The sequence below is a fragment of the Molossus molossus genome, unplaced genomic scaffold, assembly GCF_014108415.1.
Source record: "Molossus molossus isolate mMolMol1 unplaced genomic scaffold, mMolMol1.p scaffold_m16_p_6, whole genome shotgun sequence".
Lineage (NCBI taxonomy): Eukaryota > Metazoa > Chordata > Mammalia > Chiroptera > Molossidae > Molossus > Molossus molossus.
In genome coordinates this window covers 9030048-9057396 of record NW_023425399.1, presented here as the reverse complement: position 1 = coordinate 9057396, position 27349 = coordinate 9030048, and the positions used below count along the sequence as shown (strand labels likewise).

The following is a 27349-nucleotide window of genomic DNA, read 5'->3' as shown; positions in this document are numbered from 1 at the left end:
TTTAGAAAAACACTATTTTCTGACCTTCATCAGCCAATGGTCTACTGATCAGAAAATACACACATCACAATCATGAATATAACTTAGTCTTTGTGCCTAAAAGCAGAACTCCTCAAAATGGAGCAATTAGCAGTTCTATGAGGAAAAAATACTCCCATTTTTCCATCTAATTTTAGGGGTTTTCAACACATGAGAATTAAGGAAGTTTAAAAGACTACTAATCATACTTTGAGGACCACCTGGAGGGTGAAAAACACAGTTCCCTTTGTACTGATATTTAAATGTGTTATAGCTTTTTAATAATAACAAACAGTTGTGCTCACTAGTATACCCTAGATTAATTTAAGTTTTCAAACACAACACTGAGCTTTCCTACAATGTACACTTTCCTGTACTTGATACTACACAACATTTTTCATCTTCGTAATTAGGTCACTAATTGCCTCAAAGCACTGTTTATAATTGATGACAGTAACCAAGGTACCTCAGAAACAATGACCAGGTTCCCTCCTGGTGGCTGCAGAGTACCTGTATACTTCTGTAACCTGGGAAGGAGGAGGAACAATACCTAGAGTCTAATAAGTGCTTACGCAAACTAACAAAAGAAGGGAGGCAAAGGGGAAATTTGAGAAGAGAAAGCACTTTCAATTATTCAGTGTGATTCCTATGCTTGGGAAAACACTGAATTCACAGGATCAGCAGGAGGTATGAATGTATAAAGCCACAATATGAAAAGAATTACTGGGTCAAAATGTAATATTCATTTTCATTTAACATCCAGTTACCTAGAGGACTGAGGATGGGGCAGGAGCTAATGAGTCCAGGGCTCTGTTTCATGCTTAAAAGTAAAAGCGTGAAGCTAGAGGAAAGGACTGATTTAGCAGCTTAAAACTTAAAAGGATTACCCCGAGGACAAAGGGGTGGGGGGTGGGCTGGAGAGGGGGTCTTAACATCCAGAAGATACTTCCACAAAATTCGTTTAGTTTTTCCCTTTGACCAAGACAACACAAATTTCTTTTCTTTCTCCTTTCTTTGTAACAACTTCAAAGACAGACTTCAATGTAGAAATCCTAAGTCTTCTTTTTAAGATATATGTCCTAAAACAATAGCATTGCAGCATAAACTTTGCCATTCACCCCAAAAAGCAAAACGGCGAAGCATGACAATTACACACAAACACCACCATTCCAGCAGCAGCAGCGGATCTGACTCAATATTTCATCAGAGGTGGGAGACTAAGTTAATGAGAAATCTAAACTTTTAAAAATGGAGTTGTCTTTTCATTTTAATAGTGACAGAAGTCACTATTTCTTTTTATACTTCAAGGTTCAACTCATACTTGCTCAGAATCATGTTAATATCAGATCTAAAAGGGACCCTAGAATGTGTCCAATTAACTAAGTATATAGATGAGAAAATTTAAGTAAAAGCTTATATCTAGTTATTGGCCAAGTCAGACTGGAGCCCAATCCTCCTAACTCTCAGTGTAGTACCATCTTCTATGGTTATAAATAATAATTACAAATATAGAGTTTTGTGTCAAGCTCTATGTTAAGCCATTTTACATTCATGTTCCCTTTAATTCTCACAACACTCAGAAAGAAAGTATCCTCCATTCGGCAGATAAGAAAACTGAAAATGATTTGCCCACTCAGGGCTGATTCAAACCTAGATCTGGCTGATTTCTAAGTTGAAGTTCAGTCCTATTCTACCATGGCCTACAGGGTCCTGACCCCTCCTACCTTTCTGAACTCATCTCCTAACACTCCTCACTCACAAAATCTAGTCGACCTTCACTTAAGCTCACCCCTGCCTCAGGGCCTTTCCATGTGCTGAGTGCCCCTCAACCACCCCCCCTCCAAACCACCCCCTAGATCTGTGAGTGACTGGCTCTACCCTGTCAAGTCAAATATCACCTCTTCAACCAGACTGTCCCTAACTAACCACTCAATCGCAGACATTCAGTCACTCCTGCCACTGTCATGTATATATAATGTTGTCTCCCTTTAGAACAAAAGCACCACAAGGGCAAAAACACCCAGAAATGTTCTACCATATTCATTTCTAGACTGCCCAATACCCAAAAGAGTACCTGAGAAGAGGAGACACTCAAAAAATCTATCTGTTGAATAAAGGAATGAATACCTGTGTCTGAACCCCCATCTCATTAAGGGTCAGTATCATACAATTTAGCACTTGATTACATACTGTCTTCTATTTTTCTCTAGCGGTTTCTTTTGGTTAATCTTGTCTTTTCAACCATATTGTATATGCCTCAGGGATATGTTATAATTTTCTACTTTAGGCAAGTTAATGACTCAACACAGGCTTATGTGATCACCTACAAAAGAAGCAGTCAAAAGTCTAGAATTCAAATATCTCCTATAGTTGGTAACATGATAGGTAAACACTCAAATACTGTATTACTGACCCACAGATCTTAAATTTCTTTAATATTCTCACAACTTTCTACAAAAATACACATAGTGTGTAAAGAAACGCATTCATTTATTTGGTTAGTATTGGAAACTAAAGAGTAACTGCCCTTTCACTAATAGTACACACAAGCCTCCCTCGTTTCATGATAGCGCCATAAATTAATGTCTTTTAAACCAACACCCAATCTGTTTGCTTCAGATTATCTTTTATCTTGACCAACGTTAATTTCCAGTTTTCTCTATTTCTTTGACAGGCCTCAGCAGCATCACATTCCTTCTTGCTTGCTAAAGTTTTGTTTGCTTTATATGGTTCAATGTGTTCAACATATCTTCCATGATCTAAAAAACTGTAAAATTAGAGCAAGAAGGTCAGTAGCATTTTGGCTTCTATGGCTTTGAAACTCCTACTCCCTTGAGAGCTCTAACGAGTCATGGCAACACTAAGAGACCTTCCTTCCTGGTGATTTATTATATGCTGTTCCCACTGGCCTGTCAAGCACAGGGTAGGAAATTGGACTGGAGCAGAATCATCGACTGGCTTGAGTATCGATGGCCTGGAAAAGTAACTGATACGGTCTGACCGGCTGCTTCCAAAGACTGGCCAAGTCTAGCAGATGTTCACTGTTAAAGACGTTTCAACTCCAAACCCCAGACCTTGTTTCCAACATAGCAAAATTCTGCAGAGAGGACATAAAACATGACCAAAGTCCTGGTCATGGGTGCTGTTCAGATTTATAACTTCAACCTGTTCTCCAAATATGGTTTCCTCCTAAGAAGAATGACATGACTCAATACTCAAAGAAAATGTGAGTGTGCACATGCAGACACATATGGAGGCAGGGGGTGTCTTTAAGAGAGTGAGGCTTCTTAATTTTCTAAAATAAAATAACCCACACTGTACCACATTTATTTCATCCCAGAAAAGCTCAAGAACTAAGTGCATGGAGGCCTAACAGAGCACATTTTCATGTGAGAAACAACAACAAAAGACTATTTTCATACAATACTTAACTGGAGGGAAACCTGAAATTGTCCTGTAGTTATCAGAAAAAGTTGCATTTGATTATATAAAGCATGTTATCTTATCTAAAATCTTAAGTCCAATATTTGTATAGAATGTGAATGAAGTTTCAACTTTCTATATGTAAAAAAAACAATTCATTAAAAGTTTGATTAAGACGTAGTTCTAGTTTTCAACCAGCTTTGTTTTTTGTGCCAAGTATAAGATCAGAGAATCAAATGACTTGCTCAAGGTCATCTGGTCAAGTCAGGTGGGATTAGAATTACTGGTTCCTACTTTGCAAAAGCCAGGCATAAATCAAACTTTTCTTGGAACTACGCAGGCCAAAATGGAAAAACCATTCCCCATTTCCTTTCCTCAATGACCAAAGGGCAAAAGAAAAATTAGTTTAAACGGTAAAAGTGCAATTAATAAAATTTCATCAATGCATAGATTATTACCTCTAGCCATGCACAGGCACTTCTCTCAAAATTGGCAACGTTTAACAATTTACAAAGGTCAGTAACCTCGATACAACCTTCCCATATGACAGCATCATAAACTTATTAAGATGTTTTTAAATCAGCACTTTGTATGTACAGCTATAAATAGTTCACGTATCTTCTAAAATGGAATATGGAAGTACTCTGAACTCTTAGGTCTTTTTGAAGGTAAAGGATCATAAATAAGTTCAAAGTTTTCTTCAGAACCCTGAAAGGAATAGAGATATTTCAACATTGCAAGTAAAATAAGTGATTAAATAAACAAAAATCACTCAGACTGTGGGACAGAAAGGACTGGAGAAAAGAGGCATCACCATAACACTTTCCTCTTCCTTTTCCGAAGCCACCACTTTCGCCATACTTTCTGCCCCATCCTTTTCATTTCTACTTTCAAACTGCTGATCTAAAACATTACTTTTGAATCAACAACAAAACATAATGTCCAATGAAGCCATATTAAAAAAAGAAAAAAACTAATTGGATTGGGATGGGGATATTAAAGTAGCTGAAAGTACTTAAATACACTATTGTCATATTTAGTAATTTTCCTCACATCCAATTTCCTCGGTCAAATAGTACCATCACCCCATTACTGATGACCCTCAAATCCAGGAAAAATTCCCTTTGCTCTGAAACTATGAGTCACTGATGTTAAGAGCTTGCATTAGATCTCAAAAGTACTAAATTAATGGCTTAGGCGGAAATCGTGGCTGGGTTATATTATATGAACAACTTTAAAACTTTTAGAACCAACATGATTTTTTCCATCTCAAAGTCAAGTTTACCTATTTCTGAATACAGTTGTAACACACTCTTGGACTGATGATTTCTCTTTAGCCTTTGAGCAGAATGTGGCCACAGGGTATATAAAAGCAAATCAAAAGCAAGGACTGGAAAAAATTAAACCTGGAAGGACATACAAGTCTGACACTTTCCATTATGCCAGAAAACAATTGTCATTACTTGGAATTGTATTAGGTTGAGCCATTGCAAACTGCCATTATATACAACTGTATTTGCCCTGCAAAAACAGAAATTTCATATGGTTTGACCTAATATTATTTTCTAAGCTCATTTTAATAATCATCTCAAATAAGGTCTTCATATCCCAAAGCACATAAAACCTTCTAGTTTTCTAGACTGTCTTAACCTTTTGAAAAGATTTTGCTCTGTACAAACCTGATCATTTGAAAAATTAAGCTCATTTAACAGGAAAGTCAAGTAAAAGCCATCCAACTGGCTAAATGTAACAACCATGCTTTCATGAACCCTAAAACCACTCCACATCCTTTTTCCAGCACTTCCTCTCCCACTAACAGAACTTAAATCCTAAGCAGATCTGTCTTTAGAGGACCCACATTTAAGGATATACAATGAAAAATTTGAGTGCTTTCCAGCCTTTTCAGTGATCAGTGATATAGGAATCTAAGCATGGTAGAAGCCCATCACTTTTCACTAGGGTTCCACTGACCTAAAAATCTACCACTGAGGAATTTTAATTAAGTTGATAAGTTCCATTTCTGTTGGAGAATTTGGCTTCTAATCCTTCTAATCAAAAGGGTGATTACCATCCCAGTGGGATATATTTTTCCATTTAGATATGGCTGATTTATGCACCCACAGCAGAAATAACCTGTCACTTTCACAAAAGGGGTTATGGCTCCAAGACTGCCTCTAGGTCCAAAACCATCATTTCACAACCATTTTTATCAGAGTCTCATATCCAATATGCTAATGAACTATTCTCAATTAATTCTACTAATTACTCAACGTGTTCTTGTTCTACCAAAATTTCTGTCTACTGATCCATCAGGCTATATTCTCTGGCTTTCTAGAGGGATGCTTTTCCTAGGGCAATCTTATGTTGCCTGTTCTATCTTCCTATACCAAGCTTATAGTACAAACCATCAACACTAACCATCAAGTAAAAAAAAAAAAAATCAGGAGAGAATCTCCTGCTCTATCTAGAAATTTCTCTATTCAGCTAGTTCAGTGTTGACAGGTCAACAGAAAATGGCACTAGTCACACTACAATCCTACAGGGTATTTCTCTATAGTTAATTAAACCACCAACCTTTTCCTAACATCCAACTAATCTAGACTTTTTTTTTAATCCTCACCTGAGGCCATGCATTCATCTTCAGACAGAGCGGGAGGGAGAGAAGAAGGAAGATAGAGAAACATGGGTGTGAGAGAAACACCCACTGGCTGCCACCCACACAACCCTCAACCGGGGCTGGGGACAAACTGCAACCGAGGTTCGCGCCCTTGGCGGGAACCGAACCCGGGGCTCTCCGGTCCGCAGTCCGATACTCTAACCGCTGAGCCAAAACGGCCAGGGCAATCCAGACTTTTTCTGGCAGAATTTACTCTCCTTGCACCACCCCCAACAGCATCTCCTGCTCATTTTTCGCTCTAAACTGAGGTTTTCTCTAGAGTCCCATGGTGATGTTAAGTCAGGCAAATTCATTCCTGAAACCTTCCATCTACTCCCCTTTCTCCAGTTTTTTGTTTTGAATGAAAACGATGCATCAGGTACAGTGATAAATGTTTTAAACGGAAATCTATCTACTGCCATCCTTAAAGTCCCATGAGGTTAGGTTTACTATCCCATTTTACAGAGGAGAAAAGCTGAGGTTTAATAACTTACCCAAGGTCATACAGGGCAAGCACTCAAATCCAAGTCTGACCTCAATGTCCTCTGACCTTAACGCTCTTGCTGTAGTTCCTTCTAATCTCCCTCCACGACCTAGATGGTCCTATAAAGTCTTGGGCAGGGTCAGGTGCCTCAGTGGGTGTCTTTCCTTTAAAGAATATGGCTTTGAGAAGAGTGAGTACCCATCCCATCTTTTCTCCATTCTCCTCCTTCCCACCTGACACCCTTTCCCCAGGGCCCTTATTATAGCTCCTCCTCTAGGGCCAATTAAAAAGTCCCTTCTGACCCCAGAGCAGGCACCCTAGAATGCTGAGGGGCGACCTTCTACCCTCAAGGCTAGGAGAGGGCAAAAGTGAAAGAAAAATAAGAGCGCAGACAGCACCTAAGTCTACATTCAGGAGGAAACTGGCAGAGGACCGCAGGGTGGGGGTTTGAGAGGTGCGGGGGGGGGGGGGGGCCCGCTAAGGTGGGTGGGGTGAAAGAGTGTGCCCTTGGGGGTAGGCGGGGCGGGGCTGGGCAGAGAGAGCCCGAAGGCTCGGTGCTCACCGAGCTAGGAGACTGAATGGAGGGTGGACTCCATAGGGGGATGGAGGAGTACCACCGGGCGAGGACGGGACCGGGCCACCAGGAAGAGAACGTGTGTGTTGGGAGGACCTGGAGGGGGATGAACGGGGGAAAGTGGAGGGAAGACGGGGAAGGGAGAATGAGCAGGAAACGGTGGAGCCACCGAGGAGGCGGGAGGGGAAGATGGATGGCAACAGGGAAGGCGAGGCGCCCCCAGAGCCGGGCACAGGGTCTGGCGGCTGGGCGAGGACCCGCGAGCGGGCCGGAGGTTCGGGATGCACGGAATGCCGGGAACGGGGGCTCCCGGAGACCCCGGGGGCGGCGGCGCGCGAGCTCCTGAGCCGGGAACCGGGAAGTGAGGGCTCTAGGGAGGCAGGGCGGGAAGGGCTGTCGGGCATCCAGAGGGGTCCGAGAGCACGCGGCGTTCGCAGCGGGATGGGGCTGGGAGGCAGGAGGCTGGCGCGGTGGGGCGGGGGGAGGAGTTCCGGAGCCCGTCGGGGCGCAGAGGGCGGGAATGTCCCGGCGTCTCCCGAGGGCCGGGCTCGGGGTCGGCTGCGGGCCGGGGGCCCGGCGAGGGCCTGGGTCCCCTCGGGGCGGGGCAGGGACTCCGGGCCCCTCGAGGCCAGAGCGGCACCCCCCGGGTCCCAGCCCCTTCCTACCTATGCCGGGCGCCACATAGACGAAGTAGAGCAGCGAGGACGAGAGCGAGAAGAAGAAGAGCGCGGCGAGCAGCGAGCGGCGCGGCAACCGCAGCAGCCCCCGGCGGACGCGCATGCTGCAGCCGGGCGGCCGCCGGAGGGCCGGGCCGGGCCTGCTCGCGCCGCTTCCCGTCCGCCGCCTCCTCGGCCTCCGCCGCCGCCGCCTGGGCCTCGGCCACCACCTCCCGGGTCTCGCTGCCGCCGCCGCCCGCCGCCTCGCCGCTCCCAGCCGCCGGCCGCCGCGGGCCGGGATACATGAGCGAGCGGGGGCCGGAGCGGCCCTGAGCGAGCGCAGCGGCGGGGGCGGAGCGGGCCGCGGGGGCGGGGCGGGGCGGGGCCAGCGCCGCCGGGCCCCCGCGGCTGCCTGGCGGCCCGCAGGGAACGTCGCCAAATGGCGACAGCCCCTCTCCCGGCGCGGCCACCGCCCAGGCTTTCGGGGAGCGTCGCTCAAGGGCCCGTTAGCTCCGCGCCTTGGCACCCCCAGCCCGGGAGCCAAGGGACCGTCTGCAATGTCTGAAGCGGCTGGTCGCCAGGTGCAGCGCGACCTGGGATTGCAGACGCGGGAGCTCGGTACCCGCCTTCATTCATTCACTCATTCATTCAGTTCCCCATTTATAGAACGTCCGACCCAGGCCAGACACCGTTCCTGCCGCTAGCGAGGCTACGAAGAGCAAAACGGACAAAATCTGTGTCTTCTCGCAACTTACATCAAATGGGAGGAGAGCCCTGGCCTGTTCGGCTCAGCGGTTGAGTGTTGGCCTGCGGACCAGAGAGTCCCAGGTTCGGTTCCCGCTAGGGGCGCGTACCACCAAAAAAAAAAAAAAAACAATGGAAGGAGAAAAAGAAACAGATCAGTTCATAATATCTGGTACTGATAAATTGATAAATTCTAGGAACACAAGAAAACAGGAGAACATGTTGGGAGGCAGGCGAATGGAGTCAAGCAAGGCCAAAGTGAGCAGGTGACAGGAACTGAGTCATAAAAGGGTGAATAGCAGATGCCGAAGCCTGAGGTTAAAAAGCCTCATCTGTCCCCGGGTTGACTCCCCTAAGATAGGGAGAGAAGCACCATGAGGTTGGAACTCCAAGCAGCATCCACATCCCACAGAATCATAAGGAGTGTAATGATAACAGTTATCAATGTGAAGACATATGTTGAGAGACACTGGGTTTTACTTATCTTATTACATCCCCGCAACATCCCTGAGACATGTGCTCTTATTATTCCTATGGTTAAAAAAGAAAAAGAAACAGACTCCTAGAGGGAGGAGCAGTTCACCCAACCCTTGCTGTAAGGCCTCAAATCAAAATTGACCTATCTCCCAAGGCAGATCCTTAACCACTAGGTTGTAATTGCTTCGTCATTCCATCTGGCCCCTAATTATCATCCTGCAGGCAAATTGGTATCCTATGCCATAGAATAGTGTGAGACCGCATTCAAAACATCACTTTTCCATCAGCCAGACCAGAAGATCTCCAAAGGCAAAAAGCAGTCGCTAGAGACTCATGGTCAGGGCCAGTAGAACCAGCCCCAGCTTCAAGAACTGCCAGCTGAATTGAGGAGGCACATCTGAACCTGGGGGCACTGTCTTGGAATGCTAGAAGCAGTCAGGAGGGGAAAGAATTTTGCAGGGATTCTGTGAGAACCAACAATAGCCTGCTTTATATTCCTAAAGTTGATTTATACTTTTCACAGTGTTTCTTTGATCCTTTAAGTGAGGGCTGTAGACCCAGACAGCCCAGGTTCTCCGACTCCCAGCTCCTCCATTCTTACCTGAGTGACCTTAGGCAGGTTACTTAACCTCTCTGTGCCTCTCAGTAAAATAGGGGATGTTGCCCAGCCAGTGTGGCCCAGTGGTTGAGCGTCAACCCATGCACCAAGAGGTCACCCATTCAATTCCTGGTCAGGGCACATGCCCAGGTTGTGGGCCTAATCCCCAATGGGGGGGTATGCAGGAAGTGGCCAATCAATGTTTCTATCTCTCACCCTCTCCCTTCCTCTCTCTCTAAGATCAATAAAGAAAAAAAAAATTTTTTAATGGGGCACACCTTGGCCGGTTTGCTCAGTGGTTAGAGCATTGGCCCACGGACCAAAGAGTCATGGGTTCCATTCCAGCCAAGGGTACATACCTTGGTTGCAGTTCATCCCCGCCCCTTGTCAGGGTCCTGCAGGAGGCAACCAATCAATGTGTCTCTCTCACATTGATGTTTCTCTCTCTCTCTCTCTCTCTCCCCCTCCCGCCTTCCCACTCTGTCTGAAAATAAATGAAAAAAATATACTCAGGTGAGGATTTTTTAAAAAATGGGGGATGTTATTAGTAACAACTGCATCAGGTTGTTCTGAGGATTTGAGTAATAGATGCAAAGCGTGGCACATGTAGTAAACGCACATAGCTCCCACTAACTCCAACAACCCTGGGAAATGAGATGGGAGAGAAGAGGCACAAACAACAAAAAAGAAAGGCAGAGAATTTTGCCTCCGACAGATGTGGGTTTAAATCTTGGCTTGACCTCAACTGGCCGTGTGACCTTGAGAAATCACGAACCCCTCCGAGCCTCTATTGGTTACCTGTGAAATGATGTGGAATAAACGAGATAACAGAGGTGAGACCCTGGACCAGAAACAAGCTGACCTGAACTGCTTGTTTGGCCCACACATTGGCCTCTCCCCTGCCAAGTCCTCAATAAACATTTTCAAACATGCAGAAAACTTGAAATAACAGTACAAGGAACACTCCCCATCTGGATTCAACAATCATTATCATTTTTTACAGATTTATCTATCAATGTTTATAGGTACAATTTTTTTCTAAATTATTTCAAAGTAAGTTGCTGCTTTACTGGTACTTCATGTCTCAATACTTGAGCAAAAATCCTAGGAAAAATTGCATTCTCCTAGATAACCACAATAATATTATCACACCTAAGAAAATGAGCAATCATACCATAATATCCTATAAAATATGGTTCATTCTCAAATGTCCCTCTTTCTTTAAAGAATGTCTTTTATACCTATTTATTTTTCAACAGTATCAAATCAAGGTTTACACATTGCATTTGGAATTATTTCTAGTATTTGTTTATTTACAACACTCCCTCTGTCTCTCTTTTTCATCATTTCCCCCCAACACTATTTAAAACATCTTTAAACCTACAGGGAAGTTGCAAGAATGGTACAATAAACACCCATTTAACCACCGTGCATTGTTGTTTTGTTTAACTGAACTAGTACTAGGTCAATTGGACTCCCATGTGGGGAAGAAAAGATTCCTCACTGCTACCTCACGCTTTCCACAAAACCAATTCCAGGTGAACTGTAACTCTAAATGTGAAACAGAAGAATATCTTCATGTCCTTGGAGTAGGCAAAGATTTGTCACAAGACACAAACACCAACCAAAAGGGAAAATTTTGATAGATTGGGCTACATTCAAATAAAAATTTATTTTCATCAAAAGAGACCATTAAGAGGAGGAGGGGGGAAATGGGCTATACAGTAGGAGAAGACATAGAAATATAGAGAGCTGATAAAGAACTCCAAAATATAAAGACAAGAGCAGCAATCCAATAAAGAAAAGGCAAGGGAAAGCAAGCAAAAGACTAATACGCATCTCATAGAAGAAGATATCCAAATGTGAAAAGATGCTTACATCTTTTGAAAAATGCAAATAGAAACCACACCTCAATGCCATCTGTGGGCGGCTGCTTTTGAGAGAGAGAGGGAGCACTTGGGACTGAGCCTTGAGTAAGTCCAGCTTTGAATGGCAGAGTAGAGAGCGTGACTCTGCCAGGAAGGAGGGGTAGGAGGCTGGGTGTCCTGGAAGCGGAGGGAAGAGATGCTTCCTGTGAACATGCCAAAGGTGGCTCCTCAATGGCCTTGGATGCATGTCATTGGAAACCCTCACTCCATCACCTCCACATCTGTAAAGTGACACTCACTGGACTGACTTCCACAATGTGCTGGGAGGTGGAAAGTTCTCAGGGACTTGCCTACCTCTGACCATGCTGAGACAAGGAAAAAGATCTGATTGGTTGATATAAAATGGGTCGATATAAAATGGGTTCCAATTAAGAAGGGGGATGGCGCCCTGGCCGATTTGGCTCAGCGGTTAGGGCGTTGGCCTGAGGTCCAGAGAGACCTGGGTTCGGTTTCCGCTAAGGGTGCGTATCTCGGTTACAGTTTGTCCCCGGCCCTGGTTGGGTCGTGTGGGTGGCAACCACTCGATGTGTCCCTTTCACGTCGATGTTTCTCTCTCTCTCCCTCCCACTCTATCTGAACAAAATATCTAAAAAATGTCCTCGGGTGAGGATATAAATAAATAAATAAATAAATAAATAAATAAATAAATAAAATGGGTTCCAATTAAGAAGGGGGGTGGTGATCTAGCCAACTCAAAACAACAAACATCCTCTATAGTTGGATTCCCTCACCATGCACCTCTACCTTAGCCTAGGCGGGCAAGGAATTCCTCTGATCCCCTGAGCAAAGAGATGGGGAGATCTTCCTGCATCTGGACTATATACTGCTGACCAACCTCTCCTCATGTCCCACCTGAAATAACAAGGCATTAAAAAATAGCGGGTTGTTTTTTAATGGAAAAAGAAAAAAAAGATGTCAGGGGGTCCCCACCTCAAATTCTTACTTCCACACTCCCTTTCCAACTCTCTCAAGCCTGTATTTATGTGTTCATTCATTTACTGTTCAGTTCCTCAGTCAAACAAGCTCAAGGCAATTTTACCTCTGCTCAAAAGTTATCTCCTCTAAGAGACCTTTCCTCTAAAATATCTTCCTTCTCCCCACCCCAGAACTCTATCTCCTTACCCAGCTTTACTTTTTTTCAGAGCACTTTCTGACCATTATGTTATACATATATGTTTCTTTGTCCATTTTCTCTCTCCCATTATCAGAACATAAGTCCATGAGGTCAGGGATTTTGTTTCATTCTCTGCTGTATCTTTGCATCTGGCACAGTGTCTGGTACCCAGCAGGTGCTCAATAATTGTTGAAAGAATGCGAAAACAATATCAGGTGTGCGCCGAGCATATGCCGAGCATGGCGAATGCAGGGATGACTGTGTGGAGGCTCTCACAGCCCAGTGAACAGGAGGAGCAGAAAAGTAACTAGCACAATGCAATGAGGGCAGGACTCCTGTGCCAGGCAGGCTGGGAAGGTGTCCAGTGAGATTCTAGATGGTCCTTGAAGTGGGGTGAAGTAAGATTGCCCAAGGGCACTGAGAGGAGGCTGGCCTGGCTGGAGTAGCAGGTCTCTACAAGGAAAATGAAAAGGGGAGGGGCGAGATGTGGGTTGGGGGAGCCTGACCCTATGGCTCAGCAGGAGCCCTGGAGTCAGAAAGATCTGGTGACTAATCAGTCCTGCCTCTTCCTCCCCATGACTCTGTCATCTTGGCAGGTCATTTCACCCCTCTTAACCCCATTTCCACATCTGTAAAATGTGGGATCATACAGTTCCTTTCTCCTGGAGTGGCTGTGAGGATTTGAGATAGTGTCTATAAAGTGTCTGCCATGTAACAGGTGCTCAATCAATGGGAGCTGTCACTATTCTTACATTTGTTCCTATGGACCATAGGGAGCCCTTAAAGGTTTTAGAGGAGGGGAGTAGCCTAAAGAAAGTGAGGTCCCTGGAGAAATACCAGGAGAGTGCAAGTTGGGCCTTGTTTGTCCTACCCACCTTCTCAAACTCTGCTGGAGAAGGTTCCAGTCACCCGCCATGAGGAAGCCATTGCACAATCCATAAACACTAATCACCAGTAGCATGATAACATCACAGAACAATGACTACCTCAGTTCGAACTCCCAGAGGCAGACAGCAGATAAAGATAGTTGATGTGAGCATAACTGCTCTCCAGGTCCCGGGAGCTGGACTTAGCATTGAGTGCTTCCAGTGCCAGAAATGCCAATTGACTGTGCATTGGCTATGAGGTTCATCCTGGTAACCTCCAGCCAGGAAGTGGTTAATCAGCCCCTTTCCAAGGAAACTGAGGCTCAGAGTAGAAGTGACTGGCATCACTCACTGCCAGCAGTTTTAAGAGCCAGGATGTCCTTCGCCTCCCTTTTTCCTCTACCCCAATAACCATACGCAGAGCAGCTGCCCCAGCTGCTGGGTTCCACAGTGAGAAGGAAACTCCCCCAACCTCATCTGGCTGGGGATGAGCATGTAGCATGAACAACAACTAAAACTCTATTTTAAGCCTCTGAGATATAGAGGCTATTTGTCAATACTGCATAACCTTGGCTTAGCCTGACTGATCATGAATATACTCTTCTTAAACTTGCTTTCTCTTGCCTGGCCAGTGTGGCTCAGTGGTTGAGCATCAACCCAATGCAGCAGGAGGTCTCCGGTTCGATTCCCGGTCAGGACACATGCCCAGGTTGTGGGCCTGATCCCCAGTGGGGGCATGCAGGAGACGGCCAATTGATGTTTTCTCTCATCAATGTCTCTCTCTCTCTCTCTCCCATGCTCTCCCTTTCTCTCTCTCTCTGAAATCAATAAAGGAAAAAAATTTTTAAAAGAAAAACTATTTTTTAAAAAGCTTGCTTTTTCTCAACATTATTTTTATCAGATATATCCACAATAAAATATGTAGCTTGAGAGTTTATTCATTTTCCCTGCTGTATAGTATTTCAGCATACAATTAGGCCACACTTTTTTTTTTTTTTATCCTCACCAGAGAACATTTTTACATTTATCTTCAGATAGAGCGGGAGGGAGGGAGAAAGGAAGAGAGAGAGAGAAACATCAATGTGAGAGAGACACATCGAGTGGATGCCACCCACATGACCCCAACCAGGGTCGGGGACAAACTGCAACTGGGGTACATGCCCTTAGCAGGAACCGAACCCAGGACTCTCCAGTCCACAGGCCGATGCTCTAACCACTTAGCAACCGGCCAGGGCAAGGCCACACTTTTTAAAGTCCTTTTTTCCTGATGATGTCTAGTTAGGTTGTATCCAATATTTTGCATTACTGATGCATAGATCCTGAGCCACAATTCAAAATCTAAGAAATATGAAACCTATAGGTATTTTCATAATTTGTTTGGCAGCAGGACCTGACCTGACCTGAACTTCTTTAGTGTCAAAACTGGACCTCCTTAGGCAGAAAGCTATCTATAATCTTTACCACAGTTATTGTGAAGATACATGTGCTCCACTGAGTAAATATTTAGATTTCTTTTGCTTACAGGGTGACCCATCCCTCTCAAGGAGTGTTTTGTAAATATGCAGTGTGTGTACCATATTACTTTCAAAATTCTGAGATTTCCTAAATTTCAGAACATCTGGCCCCAAGGTGGTTGGGTAAGGGATGGTGACCCAGTACAAACACCAGTGCAAGGAACACCTGTGGCAGAGTCTGTTTTCCTAAGTTGGCTTCAACAATATTTCCCAACTCCATGCTCTTCTAGAACTTTCTTTAATCCCCCTCCCTTTGAATCTGGGTGGAACTGTGAGTCACTTACAGCCAATAACAAGAAGTGGAAACGACATGGCACAAGTTCTGCGGTAATGCAGCTTCTGACTTGTTGACTGGCCTTTAGCATCATGCTGTGAGGAAGCCCAGGTGCTCTGGTCAACAGCTGCAGCCGAGGTCCCAGCTGACAGCCAGCATCAATCACCAGACATGTGAGAGAACAAATCTTTAGATATTTCCAGCCCCCAATTGCCATGTCATCCTCAACTTTCAAGTGTCCCCAGCGGAAGCTCCAGAGAGCTGTCCCCACTGTGCCCTTTCCAAATCCATGAGGAAAATAAAACGGTAATTGTTTACGCCACTTAGTTTGGAATAGATGTTACACAGCAATAATAACTGTAACCGCGCCCTTCCATGTGTATCCTGTGCATCAGGACAAGAGTTTCTCCAGAGCACAGACACACAAGAACGGATCTGATGAGCAGTAGGATATGAACGTCTTCTGCTTACCTATTTCCAAATTGTTCTCCAAAGTGGGTGTACTAATTTATACTCCTTGCAGCGATGAATGGGGGTTCCCATGACTTCCAGCCTCACCCACAGTTGCTATGATCAGACTTTTCCAGGGCTCTGACCCTCGGCCACAAAACCCCTCTGAAGAGAGAGTAAGATAGGAGGAACTGGTATAAAAGAGTTAGCCAGATTTGGCCCACAGGTTGTAGTTTGATAACTTTGCACTAAAGAATGAGTCTTGCCCTGGCCAGGTTGGCTTACCTGTTGGAGCGTCGATCCACTGACCAGAGAGTCCCGGGTTTGGTTCCTGCTAAGAGCAAGTACCTTGGTTGCAGCTTGTCCCCGGCACCAGTTGGGGTCGTGTGGGTGGCAACCACTCGATGTGTCTCTCTCACGTTGATATTTCTCTCTCTCTCTCTTCCTCCTTTTCTCCCTCCCGCTCTATCTGAAGATAAATGCAAAAAAAGTCCTTGGGTGAGGATTAAAAAAAAAAAGAATGAGTCTTTAGGTGTGGCTCAATGGTTGAAAATCATCAACCCATGCACCAGGAGGTCGCTGGTTCAATTCCCGGTCAGGATATATGCCCAGGTTGTGGGCCAAATCCCCAGTGGGGGGCATACAGGAGGTGGCCAATCAATGCTCTCATTAATGTTTCATCTCTCTCTCCCTTCCTCTCTCTTTTTCAATAAAGAAAAAGAAAAAAAGAATACATAGAAAACAAAATAAAATAGTAAAAAAAGAAGAATGAGTGTTTTTTTTCAAAGTATTTACTAAAGATTGAGTTCAGTAAAATTAATCACTACCTTAATTTTTACTTTGTCTTGAAAATTTATTTTTATAAGCCACCACCTTTCAATTTATCCTATTTATTTTCTTCACTATATTAAGCTTCGTGGAACATAATTTTCATTGGGTAACTCTTCTACTACCAGAACTTTGGTGGCTCCCTACAGCTTAAAGAACAAAGCCTAAGCTTCATTTGATCTTTAAGACCTTCCATGACCTGGCCACGACCCTTTGCCTCACTTCTCTCCAACATGTGAGTAGGGGTGTACAATAAACATTTCATATAAAAAGTTAGAAATGCAGTTAGTAACATTCCATGATTCTATACCACTGGGGCTCTGTCAACATTCCACGAGTCCATACAGCCAACATTCCATGACGATTCTATACCACTGGGGGCTCGGTCAACATTCCACGAGTCCATACAGCCAACATTCCATGATGATTCTATACCACTGGGGGCTCAGTCAACATTCCACGAGTCCATACAGCCAACATTCCATGACGATTCTATACCACTGGGGGCTCGGTCAACATTCCATGAGTCCATACAGCCAACATTCCATGACGATTCTATACCACTGGGGGCTCAGTCAACATTCCATGAGTCCATACAACCAACATTCCATGATGATTCTATACCACTGGGGGCTCAGTCAACATTCCATGAGTCTATACAACCAACATCCCATGATACTATATGTAGGGAGCTCAGTCAACTACACTGAGAAGGAGGTTCAGCTAACATTCTTTGAATCTATACAGATGAGGAAGCTCTGTAGATAGTCCATATTGATAAGCAAAGAGGCTCTGCAAACATTTAATGATTTTATATACAGGTGTTCTGCAATAGTACAAGATTCTGGCCACAAGAAGGGACTCTGCAAACATTTCCTGATTCTGTATACATGAGAGTGTTCCTCACAAACAGTACACAGAAAAGAGAAGTTTTTCACACACCCTAAAATTCTATGCACGGGTGAATGTTCTGTATTATTATTCTATACCTAGGAGAAGACTTTACAAATATTATATAATTCTAACAATAGAAAAGGGCTGTGTAGCCCGGCCAGTGTGGCTCAGTGGATTGAGCATCACTCCATGGACTGAGAGGTCCCGGTTGGATTTCCAGTCAGGGCACATGCCCAGGTTGCAGGCTCAATCCCTAGTAGGGGGTGTGCAGGAGGCAGCCGATTGATGTTACTTATTCATATCGATGTTTCTACCTCTCTCTCTTTCTCTAAAAAATCAATAAGAACACACTTTAAAACAAAAGAAAAGAAAGGGGCTGTGTAGATCTTTGGTTTTCCAATGAGCTGTGCAAACAGCTGGTGATCCTGAGGAGGGTTCTGCTAACAATCAATGATTCTACTCACAGGAGGGTGTCCATTTCCATGATTCTACCTAGAACAGGGGTGCTCTGTAAACATTCTATGGTGCTAAACATAGGAAACTGCCAGTTAATGAGTCTACAGATAGGAGAGTGTTCTATAGATATTCCTTGATTTTACACAGAGGAGGGCAGTGCAAACAGGCCATAACTATGCTCACAAGATGGTCTTCTGCAAATATCTTGTGATTGTGTATGTGGAGGGTTCAGAACACATTCCAGATTTCACAGAGATGAAGGGGGTCCAGTAAATATCCCTTGATTCTGCTGAGAGGACAAAGAATCTCTGTAAATATCCTTCCATGTCACATACTAGAGGAAGAGTTGAAAGCAGGTCATGATTTAATACATGGGAAAGTGCTTGGCGAATCTGTGGGCTGAGGGGGGCTTGGCAAATCCGGTCTTATAAAGGGAAGCTGGGCCCTGGCCGGTTTGGCTCAGCGGTTAGAGCGTCGGCCTGCGGTCGGAGAGACCCGGGTTCGGTTCCCGCTGGGGGCGTGTACCTCGGTTGCAGTTTGTCCCCGGCCCTGGTTGGGTCGTGCGGGTGGCAGCCACTCACTCAGTGTGTCCCTTTCGCGTCGATGCGTCTCTCTCTCTCTCTCTCTCCCCTACTCTATCTGAAGAAAGAAAGAAAGAAAGAAAGAAAGAAAGAAAGAAAGAAAGAAAGAAAGAAAGAAAGAAAGAAAGAAAGAAAGAAAGAGAGGAAGAAAGAGAGGAAGAAAGAGAGGAAGAAAGAGAGGAAGGAAAGCTGGGACTGGGTGACCGTTTTAACAATGGACACCACAAACCAGAACCTAGAGTCTCCAAATATTTCAAGTGCACATAAAGATATTTGAGACCTGAAAAATAATATTGACTCCAAAATATAAAATGGAAGCTGCAAAAACTGAAATTAATCAATGTTTAATTAAAATGTCTACAAATATATTAGGTCAATTAGTCAACTGCCTCTGGCTTCACATCTAATTGTATCTACTAGGCCATTAGGCTGCATTTTGTTATGCTTAATAGAATGTGGGTGGGGCCTTAAAAAGTAACAATGCTGGAGGCCCAGGAAGATCCTAAAATGGCCCTGGATGCTGAGAAGTCCCCAAGGGTAGGACAGAGAACTCTCATATCCAAGCCCAATGCAGCTCCCATCCAGCCCAGCTCCTGAACAAGAAAGCTGATGTTCCAAAGCTGGGCTCAGTTCACTCACCGCTGGGGTGAGAAAATACCCCAACTCCCGAGAGATGGACAGGGCTCCAAGTATCACCCACTGATTGGACGGAAGGTCGCCCATGTTGGCAACAAGGAAAACCAATTAGCCAAGGACATTATGTTGTGGCAGGTGTCTGGAGGAATCAGATATTGTCATGGTCTCAGGAAGGAAAAACAGCTGTTCCTGCTTCTCCCCTCTCTCCCTATATGCATCCCCTGAGTCCCAGGGGAGGCCTTTGAGCAGCAGTGTTACTTTAAGTAGAGTAATGGGGGCCAGAGAGAGGAGCTGTGGCCACAGCTAAGCCCCAGGGCCACAGGCAGGAATGAGGAGTGTGGATCAAAGGCAGCGAGAGAAAATCTGAGTCTAGGGTCTTAATTTCCGGGAACCCAGCCATAATCAATCAACACACATGACAGCAAATGTAATATTGCCCTGAGCCAGAGGCCACAGGGTGGCAGAGGTTACAGCTATGTTTCTCAGTTTTCTTAACCCAAACCCCATTTCAATGACCATAAAAGCACTTCTGTCTCCTTTGGCACTGTTTTGGATTTTACTTTTTTTTTCCTTCAAAAACACTAAAATGATTAAAGGAACATATAGAAGAATATATTTATGACCTTGGAGAGAGACGGATGTCCTAAATCAGGCACAAAAAGCACAAACTATAAAGGAAAATATTAACATATTGGACTGTATCAAAATTGAATACTCCTATAGGACAAAAGACCTCATGAAAGGAAAAGACAAGTGGATAAGCTGAGAGAAGATATTCGCAACCAATATACAAAGGAAGTATACCTAGAATTTATAAAGAACTCCCACAGATCAATAAGGGGAAAAATGACAATCACCCCAATGAAAAGGGACTGAAGAGTTTGAAAAAGCATTTCTGTGAGAAGAGAAAACCCAGAGGGCCCACAAAAATGTGAAAAAAGCTCAGTCTCAGGATTAATCAGGAAAATGCAAATGGAGACCAGAATCAGATACTGTTTTACATTCAGAGATAGACAGAAATTTTACTTCTGGGTGTGAGCTCCAAAGAAATCCTGGCAAGTAACAGGAGATATTCACAGGGATGCTCTTGCAGCACTGAGTCTAACAGGAAAAAATTACAAGCAACCTAAATTCCATTTTGAGGGGAACAGGCTAATAAAATGGGGTTTTATCAGTCACATGCTGGCTTACGGTGCAGGAGTTAACAACAAGCAACAGGATGAGGCACAAAGCAGGGTAACATTTGTCTGTATTGTGAAACATACAATGAAACTAAGAAAATATGAAAGTGCCCTGGCCAGGTTGGCTCAGCAATTAGAGCGTTGGCCCGCAGACCAGAGAGACCCGGGTTCGGTTCCCACCAAGGGCACGTACCTCCATTGTAGTTTGTCCCCAGCCTCGGTTGGGGTCGTGTGGGTGGCAACCACTCGATGTGTCTTTCTCATGTCGATGTTTCTCTCTCTCTCTTCCCCCTCTCTCCCTCCTGCTTATCTGAAGATAAATGCAAAGATGTCCTCGGTGAGGATAAAAAAAAGAAAATATGAAAGAGGCCTTTCTATGATTCAAAGTCCAGAAGCCATAAAAGATCGAAATATTTGACTACATTAAAAAAAAGTTTAGGGCATAAAGAGAGTGAGCAAAAAGGGACAGGGAGAAAAAAACTACCATGTGCAAAGTCAAAACACAAATGACAAACCAAGGAAAAATTCTAGTAATATATGCCACAAAGAGCTACTTTTCCTCAGTTAAGAAGAGCTCTTAGAGACAGATATGAAAAGTGGACAGCCCTGGCCGGTCTGGCTCAGCGGTTAGAGTGTCGGCTTGCAGTCCAGAGAGACCCGGGTTCGGTTCCCGCTAAGTGCACGTACCTCAGTTGCAGTTTGTCCCCAGCCCTGGTTGGGTCATGCGGGTGGCAACCAGTCGACGTGTCCCCTTCACGTCCATGTTTCTCTCTCTCTCTCCCTCCCACTCTATCTGAACAAAATACTGAAAAATGTCCTCGGGTGAGGATAAAAAAAGAAAAGTGGACAACAACCCAATAGAAAAATGAACAAAGGATGCAAACAGACAGCTCCTAGAAAAGAAAAATCAAATGTCTTAAATCAGGCACAAGAAGCACAAACTATAAAGGAAACTATTAACATATTGGACTATATCAAAATTGAATATTCCTATAGAACAAAAGACCTCACGAAAGAAAAAGACAAGTGGACAAGCCCCTGTCATTCTAAGAAATGCAAAGAAAACTACAGGAATCAACATGTTCCATCTATCTATCACACTAGCAAAGTTCTAGAAGCTTGATGACATGCTGGGTGATAAGAGTTTGAGGCAATGGGCACCACCATCACGATTCCTGGAAGGGTATAAATTGCCCCAATCTCTCTAGAGACAATTTGTCAAAATCTCTCAAGATGATAAATACATATACCTTTTTGATCCATTTCTGGAAATTTATCCTCAAAATAGTCCTGCATATATGTGAGATGACATTTGTATGGAATGATTTATTACATGGGCCATAATAGCAAAAAATAAAAGTATAAAACCCTATAGAATATACAACCAAGAGTGAATGTACCACCCTAAAGTAAACTATAGACTTTGGATGATAATGATGTGTCACTACAGGTTCATCCTTGGTAAAAAAAAAAATGTACATTCCGGTGAGCGATGTTGTTCATGGGAAGGTTGTGCAGGTGCAGGGGCAAGGAATATGGGGGAAATCTCTATACCTCCCTCTGAATTTTGTTGTAAACCTGAAATTGCTCTAAATACACATATACCTCAAGAGGAAAAAAAAATATTTTAAAAAAATTATTGGATGAATTAGTGATGGATTTGATCCTGAGGGTCACTTATAGTTAGAACAGGTGGGAATCCATGACCAGCAAAGTGCCCCCTGGAAAGACAGAGTGCACTGGGGAAAAGCAAATCCAGATATGCCCTTCCTTTGCTCAACACTCTTCCATAGCTCCCTATTGCCCTCAAGAAAAAAATCGAAATACCCTTACACGTGTGCCAGGGCTGCATGAAGAGGTCTCTGCCCACTCTCTCACTCCTCACCATTTTCCATTCAGTTTCTTTTCTCAAGAACATGAACCTTAGTGGTTTTCTTTATGTCCCTTGAATGAGACATTTTCATTCTCTCTCTCTCTCTCTCTCTCTCTCTTTCTCTCTGTCTCTCTCTCTCACCTTTTCCTGGAACCACCCCTCCCTTTCCCACACTGACACTAACACCTACACACCCTGCCCATCTCAGCTCAGATCTCACCTCTACCAGGAAGCTTCAGTTGCGGAGGTTACAGCTCACATAAGCACATAAGCACTCAGGGGAGGTGCCAAGTTGCCAAGGTGGAGCAGCCAAGTGAATGACTAGCTGGAGGGGGTGAGAGGGAGCAGGAGGAAGGATATCAGAGATAAAGTGGGTAGTGGCCATCACAGAAGGCCTTGTTGATCCTAGTAAGGCTTTTACAATGAATGAGCTGGGAGCCAGGGGAGGGTTATGGTCTGACTGAGGATTCTTTTTTTTATCCTCACCCGAGGACATTTTTCCATTTTTTGCACAGATAGAGTGGGATGGAGAGAGAGGAAGAGAGAGAGAGAGAGAGAGAAACATCGATGTGAAAGAGACACATCGAGTGGCTGCCACCGGCATGACCAACCAGGGCTGGGGACAAACTGCAACCGAGGTACGTTCCCTAAGCGGGAACCGAACCCGGGTCTCTCCGGACCGCAGGCCGATGCTCTAACCGCTGAGCCAAACCGGCCAGGGCTGACTGAGGATTCTTTTGGCCTCTGGGGAGTGACTAGTTAGGGTAGAAGCAAGAAAACCCAACATCCTCAATCAGAATTAATTCTCACTTGGTCTACGCACTGAAAACACATGCATGGACTGCTATAAACAAGCAAAAGCCTTTATGTCTTCTGTTTATATTCTAGTTGACTGTAAACAGCAGGCACTGAAGCATAGTGGTAAGACCCAGGGCTCTGGAGGCCGGCCTCTGGGTTGTAGCCCAGCCTCTCCACCTAATAATCTGCTTATTAAATTTGTTGGAACCTTCGTCTTTTCATCTGTAAAATGGACTTGATCAATTGTACCCACCTCCATGAAGTTGTTATGAGAATTAAACGAGAGTCATTTCGTTTATTGCAGTGTCTGTCTGTACTACTGTTAACAGGAATTTCTCAGGAGTTCTGTGTCGGTTTGACCTGGGCGCACAGGGAGCCCTTAGGCGAAGTTTGCTGGAAATTCCAGCCTCTGCTGACTGGTGGGGGTGGGGGTCTCCCCATCTTCTTTCCTCTTCTTATTCCCCCTCCTTGGTTTGTTGTGATTCCTGCAGAGTCCTTACATGTCAACGCCTCCAGAGAGCTCCAATGATCCCTGGGCGCCCTGGACAGGTGCAGAGACGTGTGGAAGCTTCCAAGCACAGGACACAGAGGCCTCAGAGCCCTTGTCTAATGCACACCGGGATAAAGAAATGGGGGACCAGACAAGTTAAGGCACAGGGCTCATAAGTTAGGGACAGAACCAGGGCAGGAATCCAGGTTTCCTCTTTCCAGGGCTGAGGTACTTTTATTTCCATCCATAAATTTTTAATTACACAAGTAAAGCCATCTCCTCATTAAAAAAAAAAAAAAAATGCAGGTAAGTGAAAAAAATGTCTTTAATGATCACCCTGTGCCATCTGCCAACATTCTTTATCCGTGTCCCCTGCTTTATTTTTCACCAAAGCACCCATTTCCACTTGACATACCACCCACTGGACACAGAATGCTAAGAGGGCAGGGATTTGTGCCTGTTTTATTTATAATTGTGGTCTCAGTGTGAGGATCGTTTCTGGAACAGAGTAAGTGCTCAGTAAATACCTGTTAAAAGAATAAATGCTATCCTGCAATTCTTGCTCCCTCCATGCCGAGGTCATTGCTTTTATTAGTTTGGCTTTGTTATCCATCTAGACCAGCACCATCCAATAGAAAATTCCACAGTGATGAAGATACTCTATATCTGCACTGTCCAATACACCAACCACTAGCCACGTGTAGCTATTGGACACTTGGAGTGTGGCTGATGCCACCAAGGAGCTGAATTTTAAATTTTATTCATTTCCATTAATTTACATTTAAATGTGACAGCTGTATCAGACAGTGCTGTCTACATTACTCATAGAGGGGTTTGCATTTTTGTGTTTTACATACATTTTCATGCTTTGTGTATGTTTTACATACATTTTCACTTCGTGCTTATGTTTCACCGAACACTGTGTTTCGGAAGCATTTTCTATCAGGCCAGAGAGATCTGCTTCATTCATTTTAACTGCGGCACAGAATTATAGAGTGGGATGCCATAATTCGCTTAGCCATTCCCTATCGAGAGATACTTAGGTGGTTTTCAATCTGCCACTATTAAAAAGAGTGCTGCTGGCCAGCCAGTGTGGCTCAGTAGATTGAGCGTCATCCCATGGACTGAGAAGTCCCAGTTTGATTCTCGGTCAGGGCACATGCCTGGGTTATGGGCTCAAACCCCAGTAGGGGGTGTGCAGGAGGCAGCCGATCGATGTTTCTCTCTCACATCGATGTTTCTAGTTCTCTCTCTTTTCCTCTCTCTCTAAAAAAAATCAATAAAAACATTTAATTTAAAGAGTGCTGTAATGAATATTACTATTCATATCTTCTTGAACACATATATGACCTTTCCTCTGTGGAATATCAATAATAATAGTTATTATTATAATCATAATCACTTGTATTTCTCGAGCCGTTATTATGTGCCAGCATTGTAATAACTCATTTACAATGATTCAATTCATATTACAGTCTAATAAGGGAGCTTTTATTATTGTCTTCATAGTACAAATGCAGAAACTGAGGCACAGAGAGAGTCTGTAATATGCCCAGTCACATAGCCAGTAAGTGGAAGAGCCAGGATTTGAACTCAGGCGGTTGCCTCCAGAGTTGCTTGTTTAATTTCAGTTTCCCTAGCTACCGCCAAACTACCCTGCAGAGGGTCAAGAGGTTGTGCCAGTGTATACACAGACATGGGTCCTTCATCCACAGGGCTGCACTGCCACACCAGGAATCTCTTTTCAGGGCTGAGAGCCTGGGCACTAAGTCTAGGGTAAGACACCCATCCCTGGAAACCCTGGAGCTGGGCTAAGCTGCCATTTGGGCCTATGTGGGCACCAGTAAACATCTGCTGACATGCCCTCCATCTTGCCCCTTCCCGTTGTAGGTCCCATGTCTTCCTTCCCGGCCTGCGGTGAGCTCAGAGTGGTATGGAGATGACAGCAAGAGAGAGAGTGAGAGAGAGCAGCAGGCGAACTTACGCAACCCAGCGGAAAGTGATACAGGGGGACTGGCTGATTGAATCAAACAGAAAAGGAGTCAGGCAGAGCTTCCTGGAATCCAGGTCTAGGGGCTGCCAAAAATGGGCCTCCTCTGTTAGGAACAATTGAATGTCACTGGGGTAACCGAACACTGCTGGCGAGAGAGGCCTCCTGCCCACAGCCCCACAGAGTGGCCTGCGAGAGCGAGGCTGGGCTCCAGAGGAGAAAAAGAGCCTGGCGAGGTGCCCTGCGAGGCCATCTGAGGAGACGCTGCCACTCTGGTGCAGGCCCGGCCTCTGCTGTAACAGGGCCGATGGGCCATGGCCTGCGGGATTCCCACGCACCGAGGCAGCGAGCCGAGCGTGGGGGGCCCTGGCCCAGTGGTCAGGCTCCGAACTCAGAAGCCGGGACACCTGGTTTCCAAGATAAGCTTTACCTGCTATGTGAGCCTGCGTGTGGCATGGCCTCCCAGTCTTCCCGTTAGTGCGAAGGGGGTAAAAATGTTATGAGAATCAAATAGGACAGGGGTCCACAAACCTCAGTAAAAATCCCAGCCTTTGTGGGTGCTAGTATCTCTGTCACAACTCAGCTCTGGTGTTCTAGGCCAAAGCAACCACAGGCAATAAGGAAACAAACTGATGTGCTAATAAAACTTTATTTTTTGTACCCTGAAATCAGAATGTCATATAATTTTCACGTCATGAAATAGCATTCTTTGGTTTTTAAAAAGCACATTTATTTACAAAATGTGAAAAACAGTCTTAGCCCAAGAGTTATACAGACAAGGTGGTGTTCAGCCAAAGGACCTGGCTTTGGTGTGCAAGCGAGCCTTTCATTTATATTCAACTGTAAATATGTCACTGGGGAAATAAAATATGACTCTCCCAATGTAAAAACAAAAAACGAGCCCTGGTGGTTGGCTCAGCGGTTATAGCGTTGGCCTGCAGACCAGAGAATCCCGGGTTCGGTTCCTGCTAAGGGCACGTACCTCGGTTGCAGTTTGTCCCCGGCCCCAGTTGGGGTCGTGTGGGTGGCAACCAGTCGATGTGTCTCTCTCACATCTATGTTTTTCTCTCTTTCTTCCCCCCTCTCTCCCTCTATCTGAAGATAAATGCAAAAATGTCCTCGGGTGAGGGTAAAAAAAAACAGAAAATGAGGCAGTTGGCTTAGCACAATTTAGCACAATGCCTTGCTCATATATGAGCTCTAAGCCATTAGCAATGAACATTTTGAAGGGAATCCAAAGGATTTGGGAAAGGTAGATAACAAGTGACCTTGTAAGACTTCAGCAGATCAAATAATAATAGCGAACATTTATTAAGTCATTGCTGTGGACCAGGTCCTCTTCCAAGCACTTTATTTGTCTGTATGTGTTAATTGATCACAATAATCCTATTCTTAAACCCATTTTACAGATAAGAAAAGGCACAGAGAGGCTAAGTAAACAGTAGGAATAGGACGCTCACCCAGAGAATCTAGTTCCAGAGCCAGCATTTACTCATGGGATATTTTTAAGCATTTTATGTTTTAACTTATTTAATACTCATAAGAACCCTCTGTAGTGGGGACTATTATTATGCCCGTTTTACAGAAAATGAAAGTAGAGCTCACAGTGGTTAAGAAAATTAGCAAAGAGTCCGGCTGGTGTGGTTCAGTGGTTGAGCGTCGACCCATGAGCCAGGAGGTAGCCAGTTTGATTCCCGGTCAGGACACATGCCCAGGACACAATTCCCAGAAGGGAGCATGCAGGAGGCGGCCAGTCGATGTTTTCTCTCATCAATGTTTCTAGCTCTCTCTCTCTCCCTCTTACTTCCTCACTCTCTATAATTAATAAAGGGACAAATAAAATAAA

The 27349-nt window shown here is 44.6% G+C and overlaps 1 protein-coding gene across 3 annotated transcripts in view; it reads right to left on the bottom strand.

The window, feature by feature from the left end:
* B4GALT5 (beta-1,4-galactosyltransferase 5) overlaps positions 1 to 8040 on the bottom strand; it is an 81269-nt gene extending 73229 nt beyond the window's left edge. Inside the window, exon 1 of one of the 3 annotated variants that reach the window (XM_036244797.1) lies at positions 7821 to 8040. In XM_036244797.1, coding sequence (XP_036100690.1) covers positions 7821 to 7935 — 115 coding nt within the window. In that variant the 5' untranslated portion in view covers positions 7936 to 8040. Of the gene's footprint in view, positions 1 to 3899; positions 3925 to 6591; positions 6617 to 7820 lie in introns of those variants that run through there. The other 2 variants (XM_036244802.1, XM_036244801.1) reach the window with 2 other exon arrangements.
* Positions 8041 to 27349: the final 19309 nt, after the last annotated feature.